At 38.7% G+C, this 12979-nt stretch overlaps 1 protein-coding gene across 3 annotated transcripts in view; it reads left to right on the top strand.

Moving 5' to 3' along the window:
• N4BP1 (NEDD4 binding protein 1) overlaps positions 1–12979 on the top strand; it is a 49427-nt gene that overhangs the window by 17033 nt on the left and 19415 nt on the right. For 2 of the 3 annotated variants that reach the window (XM_036832573.1, XM_036832574.1), the window contains exon 2: positions 10871–12564. In XM_036832573.1, coding sequence (XP_036688468.1) covers positions 10871–12564 — 1694 coding nt within the window. Of the gene's footprint in view, positions 1–10870; positions 12565–12979 lie in introns of those variants that run through there. The other variant, XM_036832576.1, reaches the window with a different exon arrangement.

The following is a 12979-nucleotide window of genomic DNA, read 5'->3' as shown; positions in this document are numbered from 1 at the left end:
TTTATATCTTAACTATTCTTTAAGCCTCTTTTTCTGGGAGAACACCCCTGGAGTCCTCTTCCCTCCTCCAGTCAGCTGGTTGCTCAGCTTATCTGCTGCATGGCTAAAATCTGTGGACTTCTATTTGCCACTCTTGGATGGAATTTACTAATTACTTTATCTCTCATATTTTTGGTGGCCTTCATCCTAAAATAGTTTCTCAAGAAAAAACCCATGGGAGTAATTTTCTCAGCCTTTGGCATGCTAGAAATGTCTTTATTCTGCTCTATATGTGGTATGTAATGTGGCTGTTATAGAATTATAGATTGAAGATCATTTTCCCTTCGCATTTTGAATCCATTGCTACCCTGTTTTCCCCGACCATCCAGACTTGCTACTGAGAATTTGACATTCTGATTATCATTCTTTTATGTGTGCCCTATTCCCACCCCGCCCACAGGATTTTTCTCTGGTGGGCCTTTAAAAAGTAATCATGCTTGGATATTCTGTGGACCCTTTCAAGGTGGTATCTGGGTGCATTGGCTCCCAAACAAGACTTAATGTAACTTTTTTCACTAATGCATGGGGTCTTATGCATTTTAGTTCCAGGAAATGATTTGTGTTATTTCTTTATTAAGTGCCATTCTGTCTTTTTGGAATGCCAGTTATTTGGATTTAGGATATCCTAGATGGACGTTTAAAGTTTCTTTTCTCTCATTTCTTTCTTTTTCTGATACTTTTGGAGGGATTTCTTCCACTTAGTCTTTCGGTTCTTCTACTGACTGTTTTGGCCATCATGTTTGTAATTTGCTAGTGCTCTTATTCTGATTATTTTTTTTCTTAGCATTTTGATATCTGTTTTATGAATTCATTATCATCTTATATCTGTTTGAAAGCAGTAATTAAAATTTTGTTTAAGTTTTCTTTTCTACCCTGCATTACCTACTTTCCTCCAGTTTTTCTCTATTTTGTGTTCTACTTGATTGGTTTCTGTCTTCATATTTGCCAAACTTTCTTCTGACATGGGTTTTTTTTTTTTTTAATGTTTCATACTAAATCTGAAAAGCCAGTTGGAAGCCTTGTGTCTGGGCAGGATCTGTTGATAAGTGGCCTTTACCTTGGATCAATTAGAGAATTAGCCCTTGTTTGAGAGGATATTTTTTTTTGGAAGTCTGTTTTTTTGGAAGTCTGTTATCTGGAGAAGAAACCTCTTCTTTCCAGGCTGGCTCACTGTTGCTGGCATTCCACTGAGTGGATGTAATCCACTTTTTCTTATCCAGTGGCTGCATAGTAGTCAGCAGGATTTGACTCCTGTGAATTCAACCATACACTTACTTACGCTAAATAGGCAGCATCATTTACATATTAGCAGGCAGCAGGAAGCAGCTCCAGTTCTGAGTAAGATAGACTCTACACTGCCAATCCCGTGAATATAGTGATAAAACCTGGACAGAATGCATGGAACAGCTATTTAAGGACTCTGAAAAGTAAACAGTAGCAGGCAGATTGGGAAAGAAAACCAGAATTCACAGTACCACCAAACCAGTGGTGAGTTTATCATTTTTTCCATTGTTATCCCTCAGCCTGAACTCAATACAGCCTAATCTGGAAGTGGAAATGGGCACTAGGGCACAAAAGGAGCACCTGGAGAAGCCCTCTAGTTTTAACTCAAGGGGCAGAAAATGGAGTATGTAATACTGTGCGAAAATCCGTTTTTGTTTTTCTTCATTCCATTGCACACCAGTTTCCAAACAGTCCCATGATGGTGGCAGTGGGAGCTTGCAGGAGCCAAAATTCTGAAGGAGGAGAACCTTCCTCTCTGATTGGTGGGGTTGTAGTTCCAGGAGGATGGGGCCAGTCTCATTGCTTTCTCTCCCTCTCTGTCCTTTGGATGGACCAGGCACAGTTGCAGAAGTGTAAGGCAAAGTGGGGTAACCAAAGCCCCATCTTTCTGACTGGAGGACTGAAAAGAAGAGCCCAGGGAACCAGAAAACACTAGAAAGATGGCAGAGAGGGAGGAGCTCAGGAAAATGACTCCATAAAAGTTGTGTGTGATCTCCTAGGTTCATCCCCAAGCTACACACATGCATGGATCTACTCCTTATCAGCACAACAAAGACTTTGGAGAACAATAGAAAAACCACCATCCAGGTCCCAGATTGGCCACTGGGTATCGCACATGTGGGACAGATACAAATAGCACTGCAGAGGCTTTAAAAACTGAACTGATATTGGGACCACAGCTCACAGAAGACTGGGTACAGCTTGCAGCCTGAATCTAGCTAGGTCAATTACCTGCTAGAACAGAAATGTTGACATTCATCATGGGTTTAAACAAGACACAGAACTCATAATATTCAAAATGGATACAATACAAAATTACTTGGCATATGAAGAATGAGGAAAATATCAAATATCTCATGAGAAAAAACAGTGGACACCAATGCCAAGATGACACAGGTGTTGGAATTATTTAACAAAGAATTTAAAACATGTATTATAAAAATGCTCCAACAAGCAATCACAAGTACTCTTAAAGCTAATAGAAAAATAGAAAGTTTCAGCAAAGAAATAGAAGACATAAAGAAGAACCAAATGGAAAGGTTAGAACTGAAAACTACAATAACCTAAATAACACCTCTCTGGATGAACTCAGTTTTTATTTTTTTATTTTTTTAAAGATTAATTAATTTTTGGCTGCGTCAGGTCTTAGTTGCAGCACACAGGGTCTTTCGTTGCAGCGTGAGGGCTCTTCGTTGTGGCACATGGGCTTCTCTCTCTAGTTGTGGAGTGCAGGTTTTCTCTTCTCTAGTTGTGGTGTGCAGGCTCTAGGGTGTGTGGGCTCTGTAGTTGTGGTGCGTGGGCTCTGTAGTTTGCAGCATGCAGGCTCTCTAGTTAAGGCATGCAAGCTTAGTAGTTGTGGCGCGAGGGCTTAGTTGCCCTGCGGCATGTGGGATCTTAGTTCCCTGACGAGGGCTTGAACCCGCATCCCCTGCACTGGAAGGCGGATTGTTTACCACTGGACCACCAGGGAAGTCCCTGAACTCAGTTTTTAAATGGAGATGACAGAGGAGTCAATGAACTTGAAGATAGAACAATGGAAGTTATTTAATCTGAACAAGGTGAGTAGAGGAGAAAGTGTGGTGCTAAAAAAAATATTTGGAGAAATAATAGCTGAAGACTTCCCAAGTTTGGCAGAAGATGTAAACATAATGATTCAAGAAGCTGTGAACTCAAGCATAATAAACTCAAAGAATTCCACACCAAACATGTCATAACCACACTGCTGAAAACTGAAGACACATTAAAAATCATGAAAGCATCAAGACAAAAACACAGTTCAGGGAACAGCAACTACAATGAGTACAGATTTCTCATCAGAAACCATGGAGACCAGAGAAGTGACACAATATTATTTAAGCGGTGAAAGAAAAGGACTGTTAACCAAGAATTTTCTGTCAAGTGAAATGAAAGTGAAATAAAGCATGATAAAGCATTCTCGGTTGAAGAAAACACTAAAATCATTGCCAGTAGCCTGCTGGAAAAGAATTGCTGAAGGAAGTTCTTCAGACAGAAATGATATATACTATATCTGGGTAAATACAATAGATTACTTTCTCCTGTTGAGTTCTTTAAAGTGAGCTAATGGTTGAAAGTTTATGACATCATCTGATAGGATTTCAAATGTATGTATGTGGAATTGATGAGATAGCTGTAACATACAAGAGAGAGCAGGGAGGGTAGAGACTGAGGGTAAAGGAACCCATATGATGGTGGTGTTCTAAAACTTATACCCATAGGAGTTTAAGTTATGGAGGTGACTGAGTGATGGCACGGAGAAGTCAATGCCATTGAAAGACGATTTTGATTACTTAACATTTCCCAAGACAAGAGGGCATGCCTCACCTTTCAGGGCCATCAGGTTTTTGGCAGGAGGCAGAAGCAGGAGTAAGGGGAAAGGCATAGCAGGGTAAACAGGGTAGGGTAAACAGTTTAGGATTGGCTAGTTTGGATAATCCCTGCCGGCTTTGGGGCATAGGGGCTGTCCTTAGTTGTTTGGTACCTGGTCCAGGCTTGATACAGGGCTTGATTTGTGAATTAGATAAGGAGAAGGGGTGGGGGCACAGCACTGTACTCGAAAGGCATGCTCTAAGCAGGCTGGCCGCAACTCCTAGGAATTAGCTAGCTGGGCGGGTAAGTCTCTCCCCAGGTCTGAAAGGCCTCCCAAGATGTCAAAGCATCATAAGATATAGAAAATAAAAAACATGAATAGTATGGGTGGTAAGGTTTATACATTCCTATTGAAATGATAGACTCTTGATTTTAAGTGGACTGTGAAAATTAAGTATGTAATTGATCGCATGACTACTTTAAAAACTACATAAAGAGATACAGTAAAAAATGCAGTAAATTACATTGTAATACTAAAAAATGTTTGCATAATGCACAAGAAGGCCAGATAGGGAAAAAAGGAATTAAAAATAGGAAACAGGCAGAAAAACAAATGGTAGCTTAAATCCAAACTTACCGATACTTTCATTAAAATTAAACAGTCTAGGGCTTCCCTGGTGGCGCAGTGGTTGAGAATCTGCCTGCCAATGCAGGGGACACGGGTTCGAGCCCTGGTCTGGGAAGATCCCACATGCCACGGAGCAACTGGGCCCGTGAGCCACAATTACTGAGCCTGCGCGTCTGGAGCCTGTGCTCCGCAACAAGAGAGGCCGCGATGGTGAGAGGCCCGCGCACCGCGATGAAGAGTGGTCCCCACTTGCCGCAACTAGAGAAAGCCCTCGCACAGAAACGAAGACTCAACACAGTCATAAATAAATAAATAAATAAAGAACGTGAATTTCAAAAAAAAAAAAATTAAACAGTCTAAACACACCAATTTAAAAGAGATTATCAGAATGGATTTAAAAAACAACCAAACTGTGTGGTGTCTTCAAGAGACTTATTTCAAATATAATGATATAGGTAAGTTAAAATTAAAAGGAGGGGAAAATATACTGTGTAAACATTAACCAAAAGGAAGCTGGAGTGGCAATATTACTGTCAGACAAAGTAGCCTTCAGAGTGAAGAGAGGGTCTATTTACTGAGAAGACATAACATTGCTAAATGTGTATATTCCTAATAATAGAGCTGCAAAATAGTTAAAACAAAAACTGGTAGAACTGAAAGGAGAAATTGACATATCTACAGTAGTAGTTGGAGGCTTCAACATGTTTCTCTCAACAGTTGATAGAATCATGAGACAGAAAATCCGCAAGGATATAAGAGAACTCAACACCACCAACCAACCAGGTTCTAATTGATGTTTATAGAACACTCTGCCCAGCAACAACAGAATGCACATTCTTTTCAATGCCCACGGAATGTATATCATGATAGATCATAACCTGGGCATAAAACAAATCTCAACAAATTCAAAAGAACTGAAATCATACAGAGTGTGTTCTCTGACCACAAAGGAATCAAACTAGAAATCAGTAACAGGAAGATAACAAGAAAATATCCAGATACTTGGAAACTCAACAACAGACCTCTAAATATTAGATAACTTGAAGAGAAATTTTAAAATACATTGAGCTGAAGGAAAATGAAAATAATATATATCAAAATTTGTGAGATGTAGCTAAAGCAGTGCTGAAAGAGAAATATTTTTAAATTTTTAAAATATATTTATTTATTTTTGGCTGCATTGGGTCTTCGTTGCTGCGCATGGGCTTTTCTCTAGTTGCGGTGAGCAGGGGCTACTCTTCGTTTTGGTGTGTGGGCTTCTTATCGCGGTGGCTTCTCTTTGTTGCGGAGCACGGGCTCTAGGCGCATGGGCTTCAGTAGTTGTGGCATGCAGGCTCAGTAGTTGTGGCTTGCGGGCTCTAGAGCGCAGGCTCAGTAGTTGTGGCGCACGGACTAAGTTGCTCCGTGGCATGTGGGATCTTCCCGGACCAGGGATTGAACCCGTGTCCCCTGCACTGGCAGGCGAATTCCTAACCATTGCGCCACGAGGGAAGTCGCCTGAAAGAGAAATTTATAACACATATTACATTAAAAAAGAAGTCTCAAATCAATAATCTAAGCTTTCACCTCTAGGAACTAGAAGAAGATGAGTAAAATAAACTCAAAGTAAGCAAAAGAAAGGAAATAAAGAGCAGAGGTCAGTGAAGTTGAAAATACAGAAATAATAAACTCGATGAAACAACAAGCTTGTTCTTTAGGGAAAAAAAGTCAGTGAAATTGACAAACTTCAGCAACACTGAAGAAGACATAAATTACTAATAATCAGGATATCAGCTACAGACCCTGCAGACATCAAAAAGATAAGGAAATCCTACAACTTTACACACGTAAATTTGACAACTTAGATGAAATTAGCCAGTTCCTCAAAAAGTGCAGACTACCATAACTTATCCAATATGAAATAGATAATTTGAATAGACCTACAGCCGTTAGGGAAATTGAATTAATAATTTTAAAATTCTCAAATCACAGCAAGATCCTTTTTGACTCACCTCCTAGAGAAATTGAAATAAAAACAAAAATAAACAAATGGGACCTAATGAAACTTAAAAGCGTTTGCACAGCAAAGGAAACCATAAACAAGACAAAAAGGCAACCCTCAGAATGGGAGAAAATGTTTGCAAATGAAACAACTGACAAAGGATTAACCTCCAAAATATACAAGCAGCTCATGCACCTCAATATCAAAAAAACAAACAACCCAATCCAAAAATGGGCGGAAGACCTAAATAGACATTTCTTCAAAGAAGATATACAGATTGCCAACAAACACATGAAAGGATGCTCAGCATCACTAATCATTAGAGAAATGCAAATCAAAACTACAGTGAGGTATCACCTCACACCGGTCAGAATGGCCGTCATCAAAAAATCTACAAACAATAAATGCTGGAGAGGGTAATGTAGATTGATACAGCCACTTTGGAGAACAGTATGGAGGGTCCTTAAAAAACTAAAAATAGAAGTACCATATGACCCAACAGTCCCACTACTGGGCATATACCCTGAGAAAACCATAATTCAAAAAAAGTCATGTACCACAATGATCATTGCAGCACTATTTAGAATAGCCAGGACATGGAAGCAACCTAAGTGTCCATCAGCAGATGAATGGATAAAGAAGATGTGGCACATATATACAATGGAATATTACTTAGCCATAAAAAGAAATGAAATTGAGTTATTTGTAGTGAGGTGGATGGACTGAGAGACTGTCATACAGAGTGAAGTAAGTCAGAAAGAGAACAACAAATACTGTATGCTAACACATATATATGGAATCTTTAAAAAAAATGCTTCTGAAGAACCTAGGGGCAGGACGGGAATAAAGACGCAGACGTAGGGAATGGACTTGAGGACACGGGGAGGGGGAAGGGTAAGCTGGGACAAAGTGAGAGAGTAGCTCTGAGATATATACACTACCAAATGTAAAATAGATGGCTAGTGGGAAGCAGCTGCATAGCACAGGGAGATCAGCTCGGTGTTTTGTGACCACCTAGATGCGGGGGGTGGGGGGGGGATAGGGAGGGTGGGAGGGAGGCACAAGAGGGAGGGGATATGGGGATATATGTACACATATAGCTGGTTCACTTTGTTATACAGCAGAAACTAACACAACATTGTAAAGCAGTTATACTCCAATAAAGATGTTAAAAAAAATAAAAATAAAACTCTCATAAAAGGGACTTCTCTGGTGGTCCAGTAGTTAAGACTTTGCGCTCCCAATGCAGGGGGCCTGGGTTAGATCCCTGGTCGGGGAAACTAGATCCCGCATGCCGCAATGAAGCTCCTGCGTGTGACAGTAAAGACCCTATGTGCTGCAACTGAGACTCGGCACAGCCAAATAAATAAATATTAGAAAAAAAAATTCTCATAAAAGAAATCGCTGAGCCAAGCTGTTTCACTGGAGAAGTCTACAAAGTGTTTTTAAAAGAGTTAACACCAATTCTGCACAATGTCTTCTAGAAAATACAAGGGCAGAGAACACTCCTATATTCATTCGTAATCAGTATTTTCCCGATGCTAGAACTAGACAAGGCAGTCAGTACAAAATATAGCAAATAGAATCCATCAATGTATAAAAAAATTATACATCATGACCAAGTGGTGATTATTCCAGGGATAGAAGGCTGGTTAAATATTGAAAAATCAGTTAATGTAATCTATCATACTAATAGGCTGAAGAAGTGAAATCATAACATGATTACATCAATTGATTTAGTAAGGCATTTAACAAGTTTCAACGCTCATGTTTCATGTTTATGCTCCTAGAAAAGTAGGAATATAGGGTAACTTCCTTAATTTGATAAAGAATATCTATAAAAAGTTTAACTTAATGGTGAAAGATTGAATGTTTTCTCCAAAGACTGAACAAAAGCAAGCATGTCAGCTCTCACCACTGCTTTTCAGCACAGTGCTGGAAGTTCTACCAGTACAATAAGGCAAGAAAGTAAAAGGCATATAGGTCAGAAAAAAAACCAAAAGGAAATGACATAATTGCATAGAAAGTCCCAGGGTATCTAGAAGAAAAAAATCCTAGAATTAGAAATACGATCAGCAGGGTCACAGGATATATGATCAATATACAAAAATCAATTGTATTTCTATTTATTAGCAATGAACACATAGGAACCAAAATTAAAATGCAGTGCCATGTTCAGTTGCTCAAAAAAATGAAATACTTGGGTGTAAACTTCATAAAACGTGTATAGGACTCAAAATGTGTATGCTCAAAACTATAAAACAGTGATGAAAGAAAGCAAAGATCTGGAGAAATGGAGAGACATACCATGTTCATGCATCAGAGAGTCAGCAGATGTCATTTGTCCTCAAATCAATGTGCAAGTTTAACATAATTGCTAAATAAGATGATGCTAAAATTTGATTTGGAAAGGCAAAGAAACTAGAATAGCTAAAAATAATTTTTAAAAGAAGAATAAAGTGGGAGCAGTCATTGTCCAATTTTAAGACATTAGATAATTACAATAGTCAAGACTGTATGGTATTGGTGAAGGGATAAATTCGTAAGTTGATGGGATAGAATAGGAAACCCAGATATAGACCCACACAAGTTTGGCCAACTGATTTTTGACAAACAGGCAAAAGCAATTCAATAGAGAAAAGATAGTCTTTTCAGGAAATGATGAATGCTAGAGCAACTGGATATCCATAAGCAAAAAATGAACCTCGAACAAAGCCTCGCATTTGATAACAAAAATGAACTCAAAATGGATTATAGATTTAAATGTAAAACTTTTAGATGCTAACACACGAGAAATCTTTGGGACCTAAGTCTTAGTGAAGAAAAAACCAATAAATGGGCTTCCTTAAAATCAAAAACTTTTTCTGTCACAAAAGAGGATGAAAAGACAAACTATAGATTAGGAGAAAATATTTGCAAGCCACTTACTTGACAAAGGTTCATTCATACCGCCAAGCCCATAGATATTCCACGTTTATCCAAAAGAACATAAGAGAGTAAAGAACTCATGACTGAACATTATTATACTGCGTGGGTTGAGCTTTTCCCCTTGATGTTTTCCTTGTATTTCTGGTGTTTCATCTCCTTGTAGGAATCTTGTAGTTTGAAATGTGTAAACAAGGAATATGTACACATTTGTATATAAATTCTAGTGGAGGACATGTGGCCATTATAACAGCAAGTGTACATAGTAGGTGCAAGTTTGTAAAGCCTCATTGTAACCGGTTGCACAGGTTGAACTTTTCTAAATAGCACCATTTTGGATAACGCCATTCTGATTTTAGTGTAACGTATAGATCAGATATCGCCAGGCTCATTTCTTACAGATGTCTGTCCAGAAAGCTCTCACTGATAATTTGAAGTAACAGTGTTTATTATTTAGTAAGCACGTGTGAGACACTATTGTCAGAACTTTACATTTATTATTTCTTTGAATTTCCTCAGAACACCTGAGATTGCACTAGCCTCTCTCTCTTTCACTGTTGCAGAAACTGGGCTCAGAAGGGTTAGGTAACTTGAGCAAGGTCACCAGTTGCATGGCTGGAATTTGAGCCTAGGAACTGGCTTCAGTGCCCAGGTTATTAACAAGTATGCTCCACTGTTGGTCTGAGTGCTTTTTGCACGTTTATTTGATTCACACTTCAGCCTCCAGTGGCAGCCTAATTGCTTAAGAACCCGGTTCCCTTTTTTACCTCCTTCAGGCCTCTTTCAACACCAAATTTCACGGGAAACCGTAGCTTTATATCTGAGAAAGGCAGTACTCTTCAGCATTCTATGGTTCTTTATATTTAGATCTACATTTAAATAGTCTGGTCTTTCTTGGAAAACAGACGTAAAAGTATATAGGGTATATACATTGTTCCAGCCAGCTAGAAGAACTTTTTTGTTAAACTGATCTTGTTTTTAAATGCCTTCAAAAAAATCAGTCTGTTTCATCTGGAAACAATAGTAGCAAAACAAAAGTCAAGGTTTGTTCTGGAGTAAATCATTTGATTTGATTATCTTCTCTCTTAATTATGTCATAGTAGTAATAAATGACTAGTAGCAAGCAAAGATGTTTATTCTTTATAGACATAAATAAATCCAGTCTTGTCATTATCCACTGTGCAGCTGGGCAAACTCCTAAGATCACATTGCAAGACACACTATTGAAAATGTTACAAATACCTACTTTTTAGACTTAGGTGCAAAGTTTTAGTTCCTCTGAAAACAATTAAGTGACTTATATCTGTTATTTTAAATATTTCAGTTAAAACGTGGTATTTTTTCCAAGGATATTAACATGCTTTTGACTTTTGAGCAGCTTGATATTTGTAATTTCATGTGTAACATAGTAATGTGCTGTAAGGAGCTTTTGTAAATTGATCTAATTTCTTATTTTCTCTTTACAGGAATATATTAAAGGAATCTGTGAACCCGAACTAGAAGAAAGAGAATGTTACCCCAAGGCCATGCACTGCATTTTTGTTGGGGCACAGAGCCTGTTTCTGAAGAGCTTGATTCAGGACACCTGTGCCGATCTCTGCATTCTCGACATTGGTCTTCTTGGCATCAGAGGAAGTGCCGAAGCTGTGGTCATGGCTAGGAGTCACATTCAGCAGTTTGTAAAGCTCTTCGAGAATAATGAGAACCTACCCAACAGCCAAAAAGAATCAGAGGTAAAAAGGGAATTTAAACAATTTGTTGAAGCTCGTGCAGACAGTTACACAATGGACTTGTTGATTTTACCCACTTCCTTGAAAAAAGAACTTTTGGCACTCACCCAAGGTGAGGAGAATCTATTTGAAACAGGAGATGATGATGTAATTGAAATTAGAGATTCTAAACAAACAGAGTTTACACAGAATGCTGCCACAGGGCTGAATATTTCCAGAGATGAAATTGTTTTGCAGGAAGAGGCAAGAAATAAAGCTGGGACTCCTGTTTCTGAGCTTACAAAACAAATGGACACAGTCTTTTCTAGTTCACAAGATGTACTTTTTGTTCCAATAAATGGTGTAACGCCAGATGAAGAGGCGCTTTCCAAAGACAGAGTTTGTCACAAGAGGAGGTTTTCTGATTCTGAAGAAAGGCGTACCAAGAAACAGTTTTCTTTGGAAAATGTTCAAGAGGGAGAGCTTTTACATGATGGTAAGACATTAGCTGGAAGTGTAATCATTGACCTATCTGATTCTTCTACTGATGCCGAAAATTTAAGTCCAGATGTAAAAGACACTACTGAGGAAATGGAATACAACATCCTTGTAAACTTTTTTAAAACCATGGGCTATTCCCAAGAAATTGTAGAAAAGGTCATTAGGGAGTATGGGCCATCTACTGAACCATTATTACTCTTGGAGGAAATTGAAAAGGAAAATAAAAGATTCCAAGAAGACAGAGAATTTCCACCTGGTACTGTGTATCCAGAGACCAACAGAACCAAAAATAAAGGTGTTTGTGGCAGCATAAATGAGCTTACAGCAGATTCCACTCCAAAGAAAACACAGACTCACACACAGCAAAATATGGTAGAAAATTTTTCTCAGTTACCATTCAAAGTAGAATCTAAACCATGTACCTCAAATTGCAAAATTAATACTTTCAGAACAGTGCCAATAGAACAGAAACAAGAAATCTGGAGTTCAAATCAGAACTACATTTGTAATATAGACCTTGAAACTGATGGCCTTTTACCCTCTCTAGCCCCTTCAAGTCCGAAAGAAATTGTCAGTTTTGTTTCAAGAGGAGCTTCAAGTCACCAGCCCAGAATTCCAGTTTTTCCTGAAAATGGTGTGCAGCAGCAAGCAGAACCCTTGCTTCCAAATAATATGAAGTCTGCCTGTGAAAACCGCTCGAGGTGTTGTACCTCTCCTCAGTCTAAACCAAATTGTCCACCCCTTTCTCCACCAGTGCCGCTGCCCCAGCTGTTACCTTCAGTTACCGATGCAAGGTTGGCAGGACCTTCTGAGCATATCGATTCCTCAGTTACTGGGGTTCAAAGATTTCGAGATACTCTGAAAGTACCCTACAAGCTGGAATTAAAAAATGAACCAGGGAGAACGGATTTGAAGCACATTGTTATAGATGGGAGCAATGTTGCAATTACGTAAGTCCATTCTCTTCAAATTATAGTTTTCAATAGGCCTCTTAGCCATGTCTCAGAATTGCATGTGTTTGTAGGAACTATCCTGTGCATCTGTGTACTTGACCTATAGCCTTACCTGACAAAAAGAAAGAAGAGAACAGCTGATTGGGAAAGTTTTGTTATTCCCTCCTCTGGCATCGTATAAACTTGCTTCACTCTGCTGAACCTGTATTTCTGAGAGCAAGGAATGATAGAAAACTTGCCTTTTCACATTGCATTTCCCAGTGATAAGCAGTAAAGAGACTTTTAAATCCTTAGGTTCTTAATGCCATGAACACCATTAGGTTTTGAATACGAGGATGAAGCTTAAGACAAAAAAGATTTTTTCTTTTTATGTACAGCATGCCAGGTCTTTAGCCATGTGTGTGCAGGGATA

This window comes from Balaenoptera musculus, chromosome 19 (genome assembly GCF_009873245.2).
Source record: "Balaenoptera musculus isolate JJ_BM4_2016_0621 chromosome 19, mBalMus1.pri.v3, whole genome shotgun sequence".
Classification (NCBI taxonomy): domain Eukaryota; kingdom Metazoa; phylum Chordata; class Mammalia; order Artiodactyla; family Balaenopteridae; genus Balaenoptera; species Balaenoptera musculus.
The sequence above is the reverse complement of the archived record's forward strand: the minus strand, read 5'-3'. Positions and strand labels throughout refer to the sequence as shown.